Here is a 14101-nt window from a genome sequence, read left to right as displayed (position 1 = left end):
CAAGTTTGGTTGGTTTGGTTAGGTTATGACAGTTTAATTTTATAATTAAAAAATTATAAAATTGAATTTTAGGCATTTATAATTTTATTTTATAAACAAAACTATTTTTTAGATTAGTAAACCTTCATTCGATTTTTCCATTATCAGCACGTTTGGTTAGTTTGGTTAGGTTATGACAGTTTAATTTAATAATAGAAAAATTATAAAATTGTCTGTTTCTTCAGACGCAGCAGTTAGTGACGTCAGCAGTAGTTAGTGACGTCAAACGGCACCTGAGAAATCTCCCGTGTGCCCCACCGCCAGCAGGAGCGGAGCAGACAGAAGACAGAACGGAACGACACAACAGTCAACAGACCAAAGACCAGCCAGCAGTAAAAATTGTGTCACGGCACACGTGTTTATAAGTTGTTTGTTGATAAATAATGAGATTTGATTTATTCATATTGTGCTAGGAAGTCAATAAAGAGACTTGTACACAGAAGAAAATTTAGAAATATTTTCTTATTGTTTTCGTAACTTGTTCAAAACTCACCATAACTAAATTACTTACATAATACTTTGGTCTAAGCTATTCATGGATAGAACTTTAAGCCTAGGTTTCTGTGTTCAAAAGTGTTTCATATTTTGAAAAATTCAAAAGCCAGACCAATTCTATTAGTTTTCATATACCTAGGTAACTCGGGCGTTTTAAGTTCTTGAAAAATGAAGTTTACATATAACCCTGTTGAAACAGACATTCCAAACTGCAAAATGAGAACTGGAAAATTGAGTGAATTTTACAGGATTCCAAACTCTGTGTTCCTAACACCCCTTCTCTTGCTGTATTCAAAGGTAGGCATATTCGAGACATTCCATTCTCATGCAAAAAGTTGTGGTCAATATAAGAATGCAACTGAATGTAGGCTAGTTGAATTGAGCCACAGACAAAGTGTGCTGATGTAAGTTAGATAAATAACGAAATTTCTGTAAAACGTGTTGACTTATTAACTTAACTAGCCAAACTGATTGGACATTTCATTGTAAACAAAGCATTTTTAAGTTATGTAGGGCCTATGTCATATTATCTAGAGGTAGCTTATGGAGTCCCTCAAAGGTCTGTCCTTGGGCAGTGTTTTCCTAATCATGATTAAAGACCTCGACAAGACTTGAAATGTTGTAACTTAAGTTATTGTTTGCTGACGAGGACTGTTTGTTCTTGTATCATGAGGACTACAGGTTGATCAGTCTGTAGCAGTTCCGATTCTGTCATCGACAATAGGCCTCGCGACGTCACTTTACTTCACTACAAATAAAACACAAAAAAAAATACTCATACTGTGCTGCGTAGTGCTAGTCTGCTACGCCGTCACAAGTTCAGGTCAAGCGAAGAGAGTAGGCTAACATGGTTAAGTTATTGTCTAAACAACTGAACTAGGTACCCGGCAAAACTGTTTGAGTAAGTTAAGCAATATAGACCAAAACTTTTGCCAGGCTATGACTTATAAACCAATAAACCTAGTAACTGTTGCACAATTCGGCTTGTCGTAATACAGGTAGGCCTACAGAAGAGTATTTCTTGGTAGGTAGCCTAATAAGGAGACGTACATACATAACAAAACTAAAATATTCTAGGTTTTATGCCCATAATAGTTAATAAAACAATGAAACAAACAGTAGAAGCCTTGAATGAACAAAATTGGGCCGCAATAATAGATTTGTGAGGCACATAACGCTCCGAGGCTGTCGCGGACACCCTGATCAAACCCATACTAGTCTATGTGGTGTTATTGTTCACAATCTAAGTTAAATTCAAATTCAAATAATCTTTATTTGTTAGTAGTATACAATACATACATAAATAGTGTCAAATATACAGGTATTGAAAAATGAAAAACAAAGGTTTCTTAGAATTAACAATATAGGCTATGCAAAGTTTAACATTACCTCCTACAACTCATCGAAAGAATATATAGCTTTGCTGATGAGGTACTGCTTCAATTTAATTTTGAATTTTTTGGTTGACACCTCATCTGTTATGCTTTTTGGAATTTTGTTATAAAATTTTGAACCAGCATATTTAGGTTTCTTTTTGAAAAGTTCCAGAGTGTGATAGCTCATTGCGATACAGCCCCGATTTCTGGTGTTATATTCATGATTGTTACCGATTAGCTCCAATTCCTGAAATCTATTTTTGATGGATAAAACAGTTTCAAAAACATACATCCCATAAACAGTCATTATGTTTTCTAATTTAAAATAATCTTTAACTGAAGTTCTGGGTTGTAAATTACGAATAATTCTAATGGCTTTTTTTTGCATTATCAAGATAGAGTTTAAGTTTTCTTTAGTAGTTGCACCATAAAGAGATAGCCCAAATTATATCACTGAATGGATGTAAGAGAAATAAACAACTTTTAGAGAGTCTTTTTCACAAAAATTTTTCAACCTAACCAATGCATAAAGGCCAGAAGAAATTTTAGTGAGTAATTGTTCAACATGACGGTTCCATTTAAGTGTACTTTCTATTTCTAATCCTAAAAATTTTATGCTGTCTTTAACCTCAATTTTTTTATCAAATATGGTAACATTAGGTTGAGTTATATTTTGAGCTGATCGAGTTTTAAAACAAATAATATTAGTTTTTTCAGGATTTAAAAGCAAATTGTTGGCATTAAAAAAATTTTTTAAGAGAGTTAGGTCGGAATTAATTTTAATTTCTACTTCAGCAACGGTTGATGCAGTGATTTTCAAATTGGTGTCATCAGCATAAAGATAAAGTTAGTGAAGATCGCCTAGGCCTACGCAACAAAAACTTCCTATAGGTTAGCTATAGCTGTTCTAACATTAATTAAAATATTGTTAAAGTTCCTATTTAGGCCTATTCCACCATTATAAACCTGTCTGGTTGGTTTTCCTTCAACTCTATCACAAGTCTTTACGAGCTTTCAATTTGATTGTTTCAGAGTGGAAGTGTTACGCATCTGACTCGAGAAGTTCTAGAGATGGTTGCTGATGTACCATCACAAGCTGTACAAGTGCCGCTGTCTAACAGTGTTAAATGCTGTAGCAGTATTAAAAATTTCAAAGGAGGGATATCTAAATTTGCTGGTTTGGATGTGAGTATGTAGCCTATTTCGTAATTTGATAGCTACAAGATGTTGTAAAACGTACATTCTTGAGTCTTTGTGTTTGTCTTCCATCAAAACCATAAACCTAGTCTAAGATTTGTTTGAAGTAATAATCCCAAATTACAAGAAAAATAACTGACAATGTAAAAACACTTTACTGTAAGTTTACTGTAGGTTAACTTTAAAATGTAAAATAAAACAATAGGCTTAAGGCCTACTATCCTTTGAACCACAATAACCCGTTTTATAGTTTGGAAGATTTTTTAAAGAATAAGATTCTTCAGTTGTAATTATTTATTTAGAATATGTATTATAATATGTCTTTATAATAAGGCCTTTGTTTGGTTAGCTATAAGTATTTTATTAATTAATTAACTGACTATGCTATAATTTTAGCTGTATCTTGACATTGTCGATAATTTGTACAAATTCAAAAGACTATAAAGCATATTTCATTTCATTTCATTTCAGGTTTCCTCTATTCGAATAGGTAGAAAAGGCGGTTTCCTGACGCCTTGGTGTATAGTCAAAAATATCCCATGTTTTCAGTTTCACAGTTATTGATTGGCTGCAGGTAGGCCTTCAGTAGAATTACCAAAGATCAGATAATTGAAACTCTACTGTTATATCAACTGCCTTATCTTAGCCTAAACTTTAATTTGTTCTGATCAACAGGAATGCTTGACATACTGCTCAGTCCAAGATCCTGCTGAAGAAACTAGAGGTGGATACAATGAGAAAACCAGCATCAGTATATGGACGAATATCGGAAGACAACAATTATCAGCAGAAAAGTATGTGTTTGTTGTTTTGATTAAATATGATGTAATGGGCCAACCAGATTCTGATGCCATAAGTGTGTACGTGTAGCCTAAGCAATTTTTTGTCATATTGCGGCTTAACACATGCGTTGCAGGTCTAGAGTGGCTCTTTTACTTGGGAGTAAAAGTCAGCTGTTGTAAGCTGAGCTAGTTGTAAACTTTGAGTTGTAAGCAATGTATCAAAATTATAGGTGCCAAAATTTTTAGAATTTTGATTGAAAATACAATATTTTAGCTTATTTTTAGACTTCATAGTGCTGATAAGTTGTGCGTGACCCCCCCCCCCCCAAAATGTTGGCTACAGGATGCCTATGAAATTACTATTGATTTCATCAGTTGTAGCTTATTGTTGCATAATTGTCAATAGTTTACGTCATATTGATAGTAAATTAACACTAATACAATCGTAGTTGACGAAATGATGGAATCACTTACTAAACAGCTGCTTTGCTGCTTATCAGCATTAGTTGTTTTGAGAGGTTATCTTTACGCCTACATGAAAAGTATTTTTGTTTTCTAGTTTATTTTGCTAAATAATGACGCAATATGACAAAAAATATAAGTTGTTTCATCACACGGGAAAAATGTATTTTTTTAACCCTCACGAGCAAAATTTTCCAACCTCAGTTTTACCACAATTGTGGGACATGAGCTCGGGTTGAAAAGAACAACTTCACGCCCTAAGTTAGTGAGGAAATATTCTATTTTACAATCTAAATATTAGCAGCTTAGTTGTCTCCGTTCTGTTTTATTCTAGACAGCTGTTTTATCTCACTTTCCTCCGAGGATGGTTTTCAAACTCCTTAGCTTAAAATCTTAAGAGGGATAAGAAAAAACTACTTTAAGATGGTTCTGACATGTGAGAGAAGAGAGATTTCTTAGTAAATTGGAATTCACGAAAGTAGGGGTATTTCTTAGTAAATTAGGGGTAAGGAAATGGCTGGACGAAAATGGATGGATAAGAAGGAATGGCGTGGAGAAGATGAGAGTGAGATAGCAGATGACGGAAAAAAGCAACTGTGTGTTTGATAGTAGAAGATAGACTAGCCTAATTGACTGGATCTGGGAATAACCGAAGTAGAAAGGGATAGCTTGTATTCATTTCAGCTACATATCAGAAGCATTTCCGTGCCTGTAATTCCAATAAAAATAATTTTGAATCTTTAATACCTACTATTTTCATATAAGCTTGTTGTGATTGCAGATACATGGACATGATGGAAGCTTTCAAGCCGGACATGTATCACTCGCTTTGCGATGGTGACACCAACAAGAACTCATCGAGGAAACGAGCCTACAAGACATTGAACGTGACGGGGTCAATGTTTAGAACATGTGCCGAGCGACACGCCCAATCGGAGGTGACCAATATATAATTCTATAAATCTGTCCACTAAATTATTTTCTGTTACTCTTATACACAAATGGTGACACAGCAAGGCATATTTTAAACCAAGTAAGTATGAAAGATTAGTGTGGGTTTGGGATGGCTGGGATGCCCAAATTGTGTAGATTTATTTATGACCAGCTAAAATATTCAGGACATTAATTAAAATCGGAACGATCAACACCTCAAAGACCACTCGTTCGAGCTGAAATGCCCTCTCAACTATTTAGATATAGATCGACCTAGGCCTATATGTTTATTTCCCTATACTAACGCTTGTGTTCTATTCAGAGTCTTAAGCACAGTATGCTGCTGGGTGTGGTGGAGGGAGGGTATGAGCTCAGTGCTAGGAGGGACGCAGCTCGCAAGATGGCCGCCTGTCCTGCAGCTCAAGGTTACGTCATTGACGGCTTACACAACAACGGACCAAGTGTTGAAGACATCAGCTACAAAACCATCAGACCAGTCATCAATGAAACACTGGTTAGTTAGTCATGAATCGGTTTAATTTAACCTATTTATTAGTTTATTTTGTACACATCTATCTTTTTTTGTGAAGCTCTAAGGTTGAGTGTGAAACCAAATTATCCTGATAGTGGTTAAATCATAGGAAAGCTTTAGTGTCAATTGATTGCCTGGGTTGTTCATTATTCAGAATATTGTTAAAAGAACTATTTGATTTCACATATCCTACCCATTGTCATTGAAGAAAAAGAACTGTACTGAACGTGAAGCTATCATCTGCATAACAAAGGTTGTTAGTTGATGTCTAAGTTTGAAGAACTCTTTAGCAGTTCAATCCTCTCAATTTCTTTTCAGATAAGGTGGCGATTGATCATATCACTCATGAACCAAAACCCAAGACACCAATTACTGCGGTAGCGAGCGACATACCCCTAGATATACTGTTAACTATCTACCTATATCTTATCCTAGAACCTAGGTCTTAAACCATGTACATTTAATTGTTTTAGTGTACTCTGTCCTCATTGTCTGATAGCTTATATAATTTGATACAGTTTCACCAGCAATATGACTGAAATAAGCACAAGAGAAATAGTGCATGCTTTTTGCCACGTAGAACATCCTTTTCTGTTGAAATAAGAATTTTTTGTCCAATTGTCTAATAAAAATTAGTGTTTTGATTATGTCATATTATATCCCTTGTGCAGAAATATTTTCAACATGTAAATTATTGTTATTGACTTTACTAGACTGTTGAAATTGTAGGTGTACTTTTGAGGTTAGTTATGGACTTGTCTATGTCATTTAATATTTGCCTCAAGTAATCCTGAACTTGACACAATCGAGGCCCCGTCCCCAAATGAGATGGATTACTAATATTCAACTGTTTAGTGAGATTCACAATTCATTTTCATAACAGAAGCACCTACCAGAAGACAAGTTGAGGATTGTTCACGGCGGGTGGCGGCCGGACGTGGTGCTAGACCTGGTCAACGCAGGTGTAGACGTGTTTGACTCCTCCCTCGTGTATCTGGCAGTAGAGCGCGGCTCGGCCCTCACGTTCACTTACAAGGTGCTTTCAACCAGGTGGGGTTAACATTGTTGTTTTATTTTTAAATAATTATTTTGCATTGCTAAAATACAAGTTGGACTTATTTACTGTGGGAATTGGATAGTTTAATCACTGAAGGACCAGTTAAACTTGAATTAGATTAGTTTGGTAATGAAGGATTTGAAAATGGATAAGCCATACTTTTGATTTCACTGATATCAACTGTACTGGACAAGGGTTGGTAGGTAGCGAGTTTGACAGGCCGGGAGGTGACCGGACGTTAAGAGTGGTGAAGGCAATGACCCTGACTGGGTTATGTGGTGCACTGTATTAGGCTGTATTCCAAAGTAAAGTAAAGTATTGCAACACTTAGCGCCCTTAGCGGTAAGCAAGTTGGTATAGTTGTACAGCTTAGGACTTCGATCCCTGAGGTCCTTAGTTCAAATCACACCAAATTTGATCGAAGTGATAAAACTGCAATCCCCAGATCTAGCCTGAAGTAATGTGAAAAATGACCGCGGCCTAGTGTTCTAAGGGGAAAAACACAGTTTTTTTGCCAGTTTTTGGTCACTTTGATCTTGTTAAACCCAACTTCAACTTGAAAAAGGGAAAATTTTGAATTAGGGATGTTTTAACTAAGCACATTTCACCGTACTATCTATTTACTGGTTGTAGAACAGTATTGGAGAAGGCCATTAGCTGAAGTATACTGTCTAGGAGTATTCCTGGACATGAAAAATATTAAAGTTGCGGATTTGATCCTGTGACATGTTAGCTGTCCCTGATTATTATGCTTTTAAATAAATTATTCTATTGAAAAAACTACTGATTGTCGTCAGTAACAAGGCTATCATATCATTCATTCAACGTCCATCCTTTCTCTGATTTTCAGAGAATTTAATGGTGTTCCTCTCACTAATGGAACGCATCACCACAAGAATGAGAAGAGAAAAGCGTTCACGGAACCTATAACTGTTGATAAGACCTGCAGAAAATTGTGTAGAAACTATGAAATAAATCTTAATGATAAACGGTAAGTAGGATTAAATTTTAAAATTCTATAGCTTTTACTACTCTCTGTTTTGTGTTTTTCAATTTTTTGATATATAGGCTAGTCTAACTATTCCATAGTTATTTGGTTTTGAGGGTTTTATATTCGTAGGTTGCATCTTGTCTAGTGGCTACAGCTTCTTGTAAATTTTAGAAGAAAATTCTTTTAGGCTGAACCTTATTTATAGACAAATTTTATAGGACACAAAATGTTCCAGTTAACACTTCTAACTTGACAAATCATTTTCCTAATCGTATTGCTTTGTTTCATCAGGTATTTTGATGACTTCAGTCCGATCAGCCGAGACTGCGGGTGTCTAACTTGCACCAAACACACACGAGCGTACATCCACCACCTACTGAATACCAAGGAAATGCTGTCCTCCGTATTGTTGATGATGTGAGTCGACAGTTGCCAAAGGCTAAGTGTCAGTCTAGGATCTCAATGTCCTATCACTTACCTCCCTTGCACGGGTTCTTTATCTTCCCCATAGCACCAAAAATAAGTACTCGCTAAATCAAACGGGGAATAAATAAGTCTTGTTTATGGAAATATTCAAGTTAAAATCTAATCAAATTGAAATTCGCTTAGCCTGCAAGTTTGCTGTGGCAAGAGTATTTTGTTTTATCAATGTCTCCTTTTTAGGCTAACTTTTTTCATTGAGGAAAGGCTTTAGGCCAGGCTTGTGATTTTTAGAAGCAGGGATAGCTAGAAGCTGTAGTGTACCTTGTACCTTTGAAAAAGTCCAGGTATGTCATCTCATAGTACATACAGGGCACAGAAATCTCAAAATACTTTGTCCCCTGGGGACTTTTACAAAGATGAGAGGACCTTGAGTTGTTCCAACGTTATAGTAAAGTTAACAACCTCACTCAAATTCAAACCTATTTGATCAGTGACAAAGTCAAATACATTTAGCTAGTGTCATTTTAGTGTGTCTTGCTTGCTGGGATTACAATTTGAGCGGTTACATTTGAGTGTGTGTCACTAGATATTGAGTAACCTTTATTTGTAGTATATACAGCAATTGTGAAAGAAAATGTTACACAACAGTCCTTTGTTGGGTTTGTAAACAGCTGATTGTCAAGTTACTGTAATACATTTAAGTTTGTGAGTGATGGTCATAATTTACATTTCATGTTTGTTGTTTTTCAGTCACAATCTACACCACTACTTGCAGTTTTTCCGTGCAATCCGAGAACACGGCATCAAAGGACAACTACTAACTATTGACCCTCCCATCTCTTGACACCAGGGACCTGATTTAGCCTAAGTACAGTATTTGGCACACATTCTTAGATTAGTGTTAAGTAGTTTTAAGGTTAAATCTAGAATCCCAACTGGTCTACGCTTAGTTTATGAGTCGGCAGGTGAAATAGTATTTTTCTCTATGAAGAATGCATACACAATTTACAACAGGATTGGTGCAAAATTTGACTAACCAAAATAAAGGGAGTGAGGCTGTTTGGGGTTACCTATTTTTTCAACTAATCAATGGTTGGAATTTAAAAGCTATTTCAGTTCAAATCAAACAGCCTTTGAGAGTGGAGTCTTTTGTAACGTTTTTTTTTATTACTGCCATCTTAAAATCTACAGCTGCACACACAAAATCTATTTTAATAAATAATCAACAATTGTTTTCTGAACTTTATCTTCACAGCAGTTGTTAACTATCCACATCACGGTAGACAATTCCTGTTGCCTAGCTAATTTCCCTTTAATTTTGATTTTTTATTATGGTTTTGGTTAACATGGGTTGCAGTTTAACGCCCGGGGGTGTTTAAAAGAGGTTTTCCTGTATCTGGTCTTGTTTGCTACAAATTGAACATGCTACAAGTTGAAATAATAGAAAATCCCATTTGAATCAATAATGTTGCACAAAAAACATCAAGGATTTGTTCTTTTGGAGGAGAAAGCCAATAAGAAGAAAGCAATTCCAGTACAAGGAATCCAAACATGTCACTCTAGTAGAACTAAGAAAAGGAAATTACATGTTGTGCGTAAAGTCTTCATGTTGGGATTCTAATGTTGATAGCCTAAATTGTTAGTTTTTTCACCAAAACCTTTCACTAGTCTGTCCTATACACTTTTCACTAGGATTAACTATTTATTTTAGGTTTTAAGCACTTATGGTTGAGCTCTAAGAGCATACCGTGATTTCCATGGCGGCCTATGATGTTAGATGATGAATTCATCCAATGTTGTTTTAGTGATGTGGTGGTTGTTGGTTTATCTAGTTAGATTAGTTCATTTTTAGTGAGGGCAAGACTAGATTTCAATATCTTTCCAGCAGTTTTTAAATTTTTTCTTAGGAAATCTTTTACTTTTTCAGTTTTGTTCTCTAAATTTATACAACTAGGTGGTAATGGAAAGACCAATTTAAACTACATACCATGATTTTTAAGTTAATTGTTTAAAAACAAGAAAAAAATCAATGCATTTAAAAATAAGTTTACCCAAAGTAACTTAGAATGAAAGTGATTTAGGTGTTTGGCTGTAAAAAACTGGATGAAATTAGTTTTGCACATCAAAGATGTGGTGATTGTAGAGCATTTTATCGCCTTTTCATAAGCTGTCATAAGTGGAAAGTCAGTGGCTTATTCGCTAGCTTGATAAACTGAATTTAAATAAAGTGCATTCATAATGGATGTCAAATTACTTTAACCTGAACGATTGTGATCATCTCATGCAATCATGAAGTTTACATAGCACCTCATAAACTTCACTCATGTCTTCAGCAATACGATTAAAATTCCTTTCTGAAAAAATCCAAAATCATTTAAATCCGGTTTCAAAAACTAAAATAAGGACTCGTGCACTTTTGAGTCTTGAATTTCCCTACATGTTTAATCCCTCAAATCCATTCAATATTCAAAATTACTGTGATATTCTGTACTCTTATCTTACAGAATTGAATCCAGCACACAAAGAAACATTAGTTTGATAAAAACCGCAAGCACCACATCACTAGTTGTTCCTACACTGTAACTAAGTTACTTTCCAAACCATAAGACACTTTTGTAGTTAGTGGCCAGTACTATTACGTTACGTATGTTGATACCAAACATAGTTATTTTGTGTAGCAAAGCTAATGACCGAAAACATTATCATAATTTGTACCTTATTTAAGTAGATGGATTACCTTAGTAATTATTTGTTGTGTTGTTGGTTGGACATTGTTAGTACAAAGTTAACTAAACTTTAGTTTTACTGTGATTAATACATAATAGTACACACGCTTGGTTTCAGGTTGCATTGTTAATTTATTGCTCTCAACGTTACTTTTGTTTGAGTAGGCCTACGGTATCTCGTAAAGGTCCATTCGCGTTTGTGTCAAATTAAATAATATTTTTCAAAGTATGATGTTAAAATCAACTTTTACATTAATTATGGATCCAAACGCTACTTTGGGAAAGGACGAAAATCCACTAATGACAAGAAGTTGTTAACATTCAGAACATTTATTTGTATTTTAGATGAAATTGGTATGGAGTAATGCCAACAACGTATTGGTGACAAAAGTAGAGGTCCTTTACATTTTGTGTTATACTCACAGAAAAAAACCACACACACTTTTGATCACATTTGTAATATGCCCTATGTACAAGGAATTTATTGATGGGTTCTTCCAAAGGCAATAACTTTGACGCTTATTTAATTTTACTCAACTTTATTTATTAAAGTACTTTTCTCAAATTGTCAATGCTCCTTAACTTTCGTTATAAGGTAACAATACAATTTAATTGTTATTTATTTTTATAATTCTTCATAAGTATTCTAACCATTATGTATTGTATATTTCAGTTGACAAACACTGGGATTTTCACATGCTTGAAACAGTGATTTATTTATTTTAGTAACTTAAGTACAGCAATTCTGTTTTTAAGTTGTAGTTCTTGTAAGTTCAAATGAAGGTTGTGTTTATTTGTTTTCTTAGTTTTAGGTTCAAATTTGTGTTATTTTCTCCCGGTTTATTTGTTAAGTATATTAAGGCAATCAATATTTTGTCTGGAAACCTTTTGGTTTTTCTGTTCAATGTTTGAGAGGAAAACCTTTGTCTGAAAGTGGTTGATTTCATGTTTCTCTTTTTGTTTTATGTTTAAGTTTAAGAAACAATTGCATAATAACCTATTCTAAACACATTTGTGTTTTCATTTCATCAAATTTTAGATCAAATTTTAATTCATCCCTGACACTGAATAGCAATAGGTATTTTCAACTCGTAAAAATAATTATTTGCTCTTAGTATGTTGGCTACAGTAATTCAAATCTCTTTGGTTGTATATTTTTTCTAATAAGTGCAATTGAAAGGTTGTTATATGTTAGAATAAGTCGTTTGTGGGAAGGTTTTGCTTTAAATCCCATTTAATAATGTACAATATCTTACATGACTCCACGTTGATTTATCTTGTACAAATTCTTAATCCTGTACCTGATCATAACTAGGCAATACGTTTATTTAAAAAGTTGATTTTAGTGTTTAATTTTTCCCAAACACTAAATAGGTTACGTTTTGAGGGTTGCAAAGTATTTGTAAAATGTAAGAGTGAACCCGGTTTTAGTTATTCATTAATCAGAGTTAAATGTTCAGTAATTTTCTCTCTGAGAAAAAAATGTGAATTCAAATAATAGTTGGGCGCTAATAAATCACCTAAATTGTACAGCATTTTTATATTATAATAAAAATACCAGGTTAACAAATATTAGAATTTCAGTAATTATTTTGATAAGGAAGGTAAATGGGAAAATCAAACCTTATTTTAATGTTACGATTTGTTGATTGGCTTTTTCCTATACTGAATTAGACATTGTATTTTCAATCTACTGCAGTCAGTTGTAACTATATAGCTAACTAAATGAACCTATTTTACAGTTTTTTATTAAGGTCCTAAGTTCTCTCTTTTATAGAAACTACTGTGATAGTAGATTGGACAAGAAACGAGGTATTTAAGTATCTTGTAGCTTATGATATGGTAACTCTATTAAGCTGCTTTAGTTTCCGACAAGTTACCCTTTCAGTTTCCTTTAGTTAAGAAGTTGTAATCGAAGAAGAAAACAGTATTCAACCGTATAATGTAGGAGGGGTCAGATGGTAAAGAGGAAGTGTTTGGCAATGTTGAGTGTGTCAGCTGGAAGTATTGGAAAAACAAAACTTGTGCTGACCTACATAAGGCTGTGGCATTAAGTAGGTCAGGGTGAACTGTTGTGTTTGGCAATAATGTGGGCCATAACATGGTTTGAAAGGGCCTATGGCCTTGAATCCAGGTAAGATTAAGATGACTTTTAAAATTGGGATTTAGAGATTCTTTTTACAAATTGGTGTACCGGGTACTGTATTTATTTCAACATCACAAATCAAATACTTCCATGCACTGAACCTTATGGTGTTTGTTATACTATGTATCGTTTGGACGATTTTGGGTTATGAATAAAGTTGTTTTTGTAAGAGAGTTTTGGGTTTTATTCCTGATTTACCTGGTTCGAAGTAATTTTAGATGAACCTCAAGGTAGCCTTGTTTTATAGTATAGCGTTTTTTATAATTTTAATAATCAAATGTACTAAATTAATTAATTTATTATAAAATTAACATTCTTTAGTATGTAATTCAACACGGCCGCTAATAGACAATATATGTCAGTATATTTGTTTTGATTTAACCTCAAAATTTGACAAGCATGAATGCCGTGAACACATGATTGCACTACAGACATAGAAGTTCATTGTCAAAGATAGTCCACCACACCTTAACCGCTTCTAGTAAAAAAATCCAATTGCACTTATATTATGACAGCAATAGACAATAGACAATAATCTTTTCCTACAGTTACCTAACAATGTACATGTTCTCTCACTGATTTGAGAAAGCAAAGTGGCCAATTCGCTCATCAGTGAGACAATGTTAACATTGTCTCACTCTAATTACTTTGTCTCACTCCAGATTTGCAACGTGAAGGCACGAAATAGTGGGCGCGTAACATGCAGGCAACGTCGTATGCGCGCGAAATACATTGGCAGCACTGGCTGTAAATCAGCTGGTCAATTGTTGTACTGTTGTTTTTGTCACTTCACATTAAATGTTATATTAAAAGTTCACTTCTGTGTAAAAATAGGTTATGTTTCTTCACCAATTTATTTGTTTTATGGTAACTGTACTAACTGTAGGAAAAGTATAATGTGCAACTCGAGTTCAAAGTACAATTGCCTCACTCAAGAAACCA

The 14101-nt window shown here is 34.3% G+C and overlaps 1 protein-coding gene across 4 annotated transcripts in view; it reads left to right on the top strand.

Moving 5' to 3' along the window:
- The first annotated feature begins 378 nt into the window (after positions 1-378).
- The window catches only part of LOC128993938 (queuine tRNA-ribosyltransferase accessory subunit 2), a 67024-nt gene continuing 53301 nt past the window's right edge, over positions 379-14101 (top strand). For 2 of the 4 annotated variants that reach the window (XM_054418073.1, XM_054418072.1), the window contains exons 1-9: positions 379-831; positions 2943-3095; positions 3783-3901; positions 5133-5289; positions 5607-5798; positions 6700-6866; positions 7724-7864; positions 8156-8281; positions 9038-9155. In XM_054418073.1, the coding sequence (XP_054274048.1) occupies positions 703-831; positions 2943-3095; positions 3783-3901; positions 5133-5289; positions 5607-5798; positions 6700-6866; positions 7724-7864; positions 8156-8281; positions 9038-9131 (1278 nt within the window). In that variant the 5' untranslated portion in view covers positions 379-702 and the 3' untranslated portion in view covers positions 9132-9155. Of the gene's footprint in view, positions 832-2942; positions 3096-3782; positions 3902-5132; positions 5290-5606; positions 5799-6699; positions 6867-7723; positions 7865-8155; positions 8282-9037; positions 13161-14101 lie in introns of those variants that run through there. The other 2 variants (XM_054418071.1, XM_054418070.1) reach the window with 2 other exon arrangements.

This window comes from Macrosteles quadrilineatus, unplaced genomic scaffold, assembly GCF_028750875.1.
Source record: "Macrosteles quadrilineatus isolate MER2022 unplaced genomic scaffold, UCM_ALF_1.0 Scaffold_5__1_contigs__length_97177068, whole genome shotgun sequence".
Lineage (NCBI taxonomy): Eukaryota > Metazoa > Arthropoda > Insecta > Hemiptera > Cicadellidae > Macrosteles > Macrosteles quadrilineatus.
This window is presented reverse-complemented; position numbering and strand designations above follow the sequence as displayed.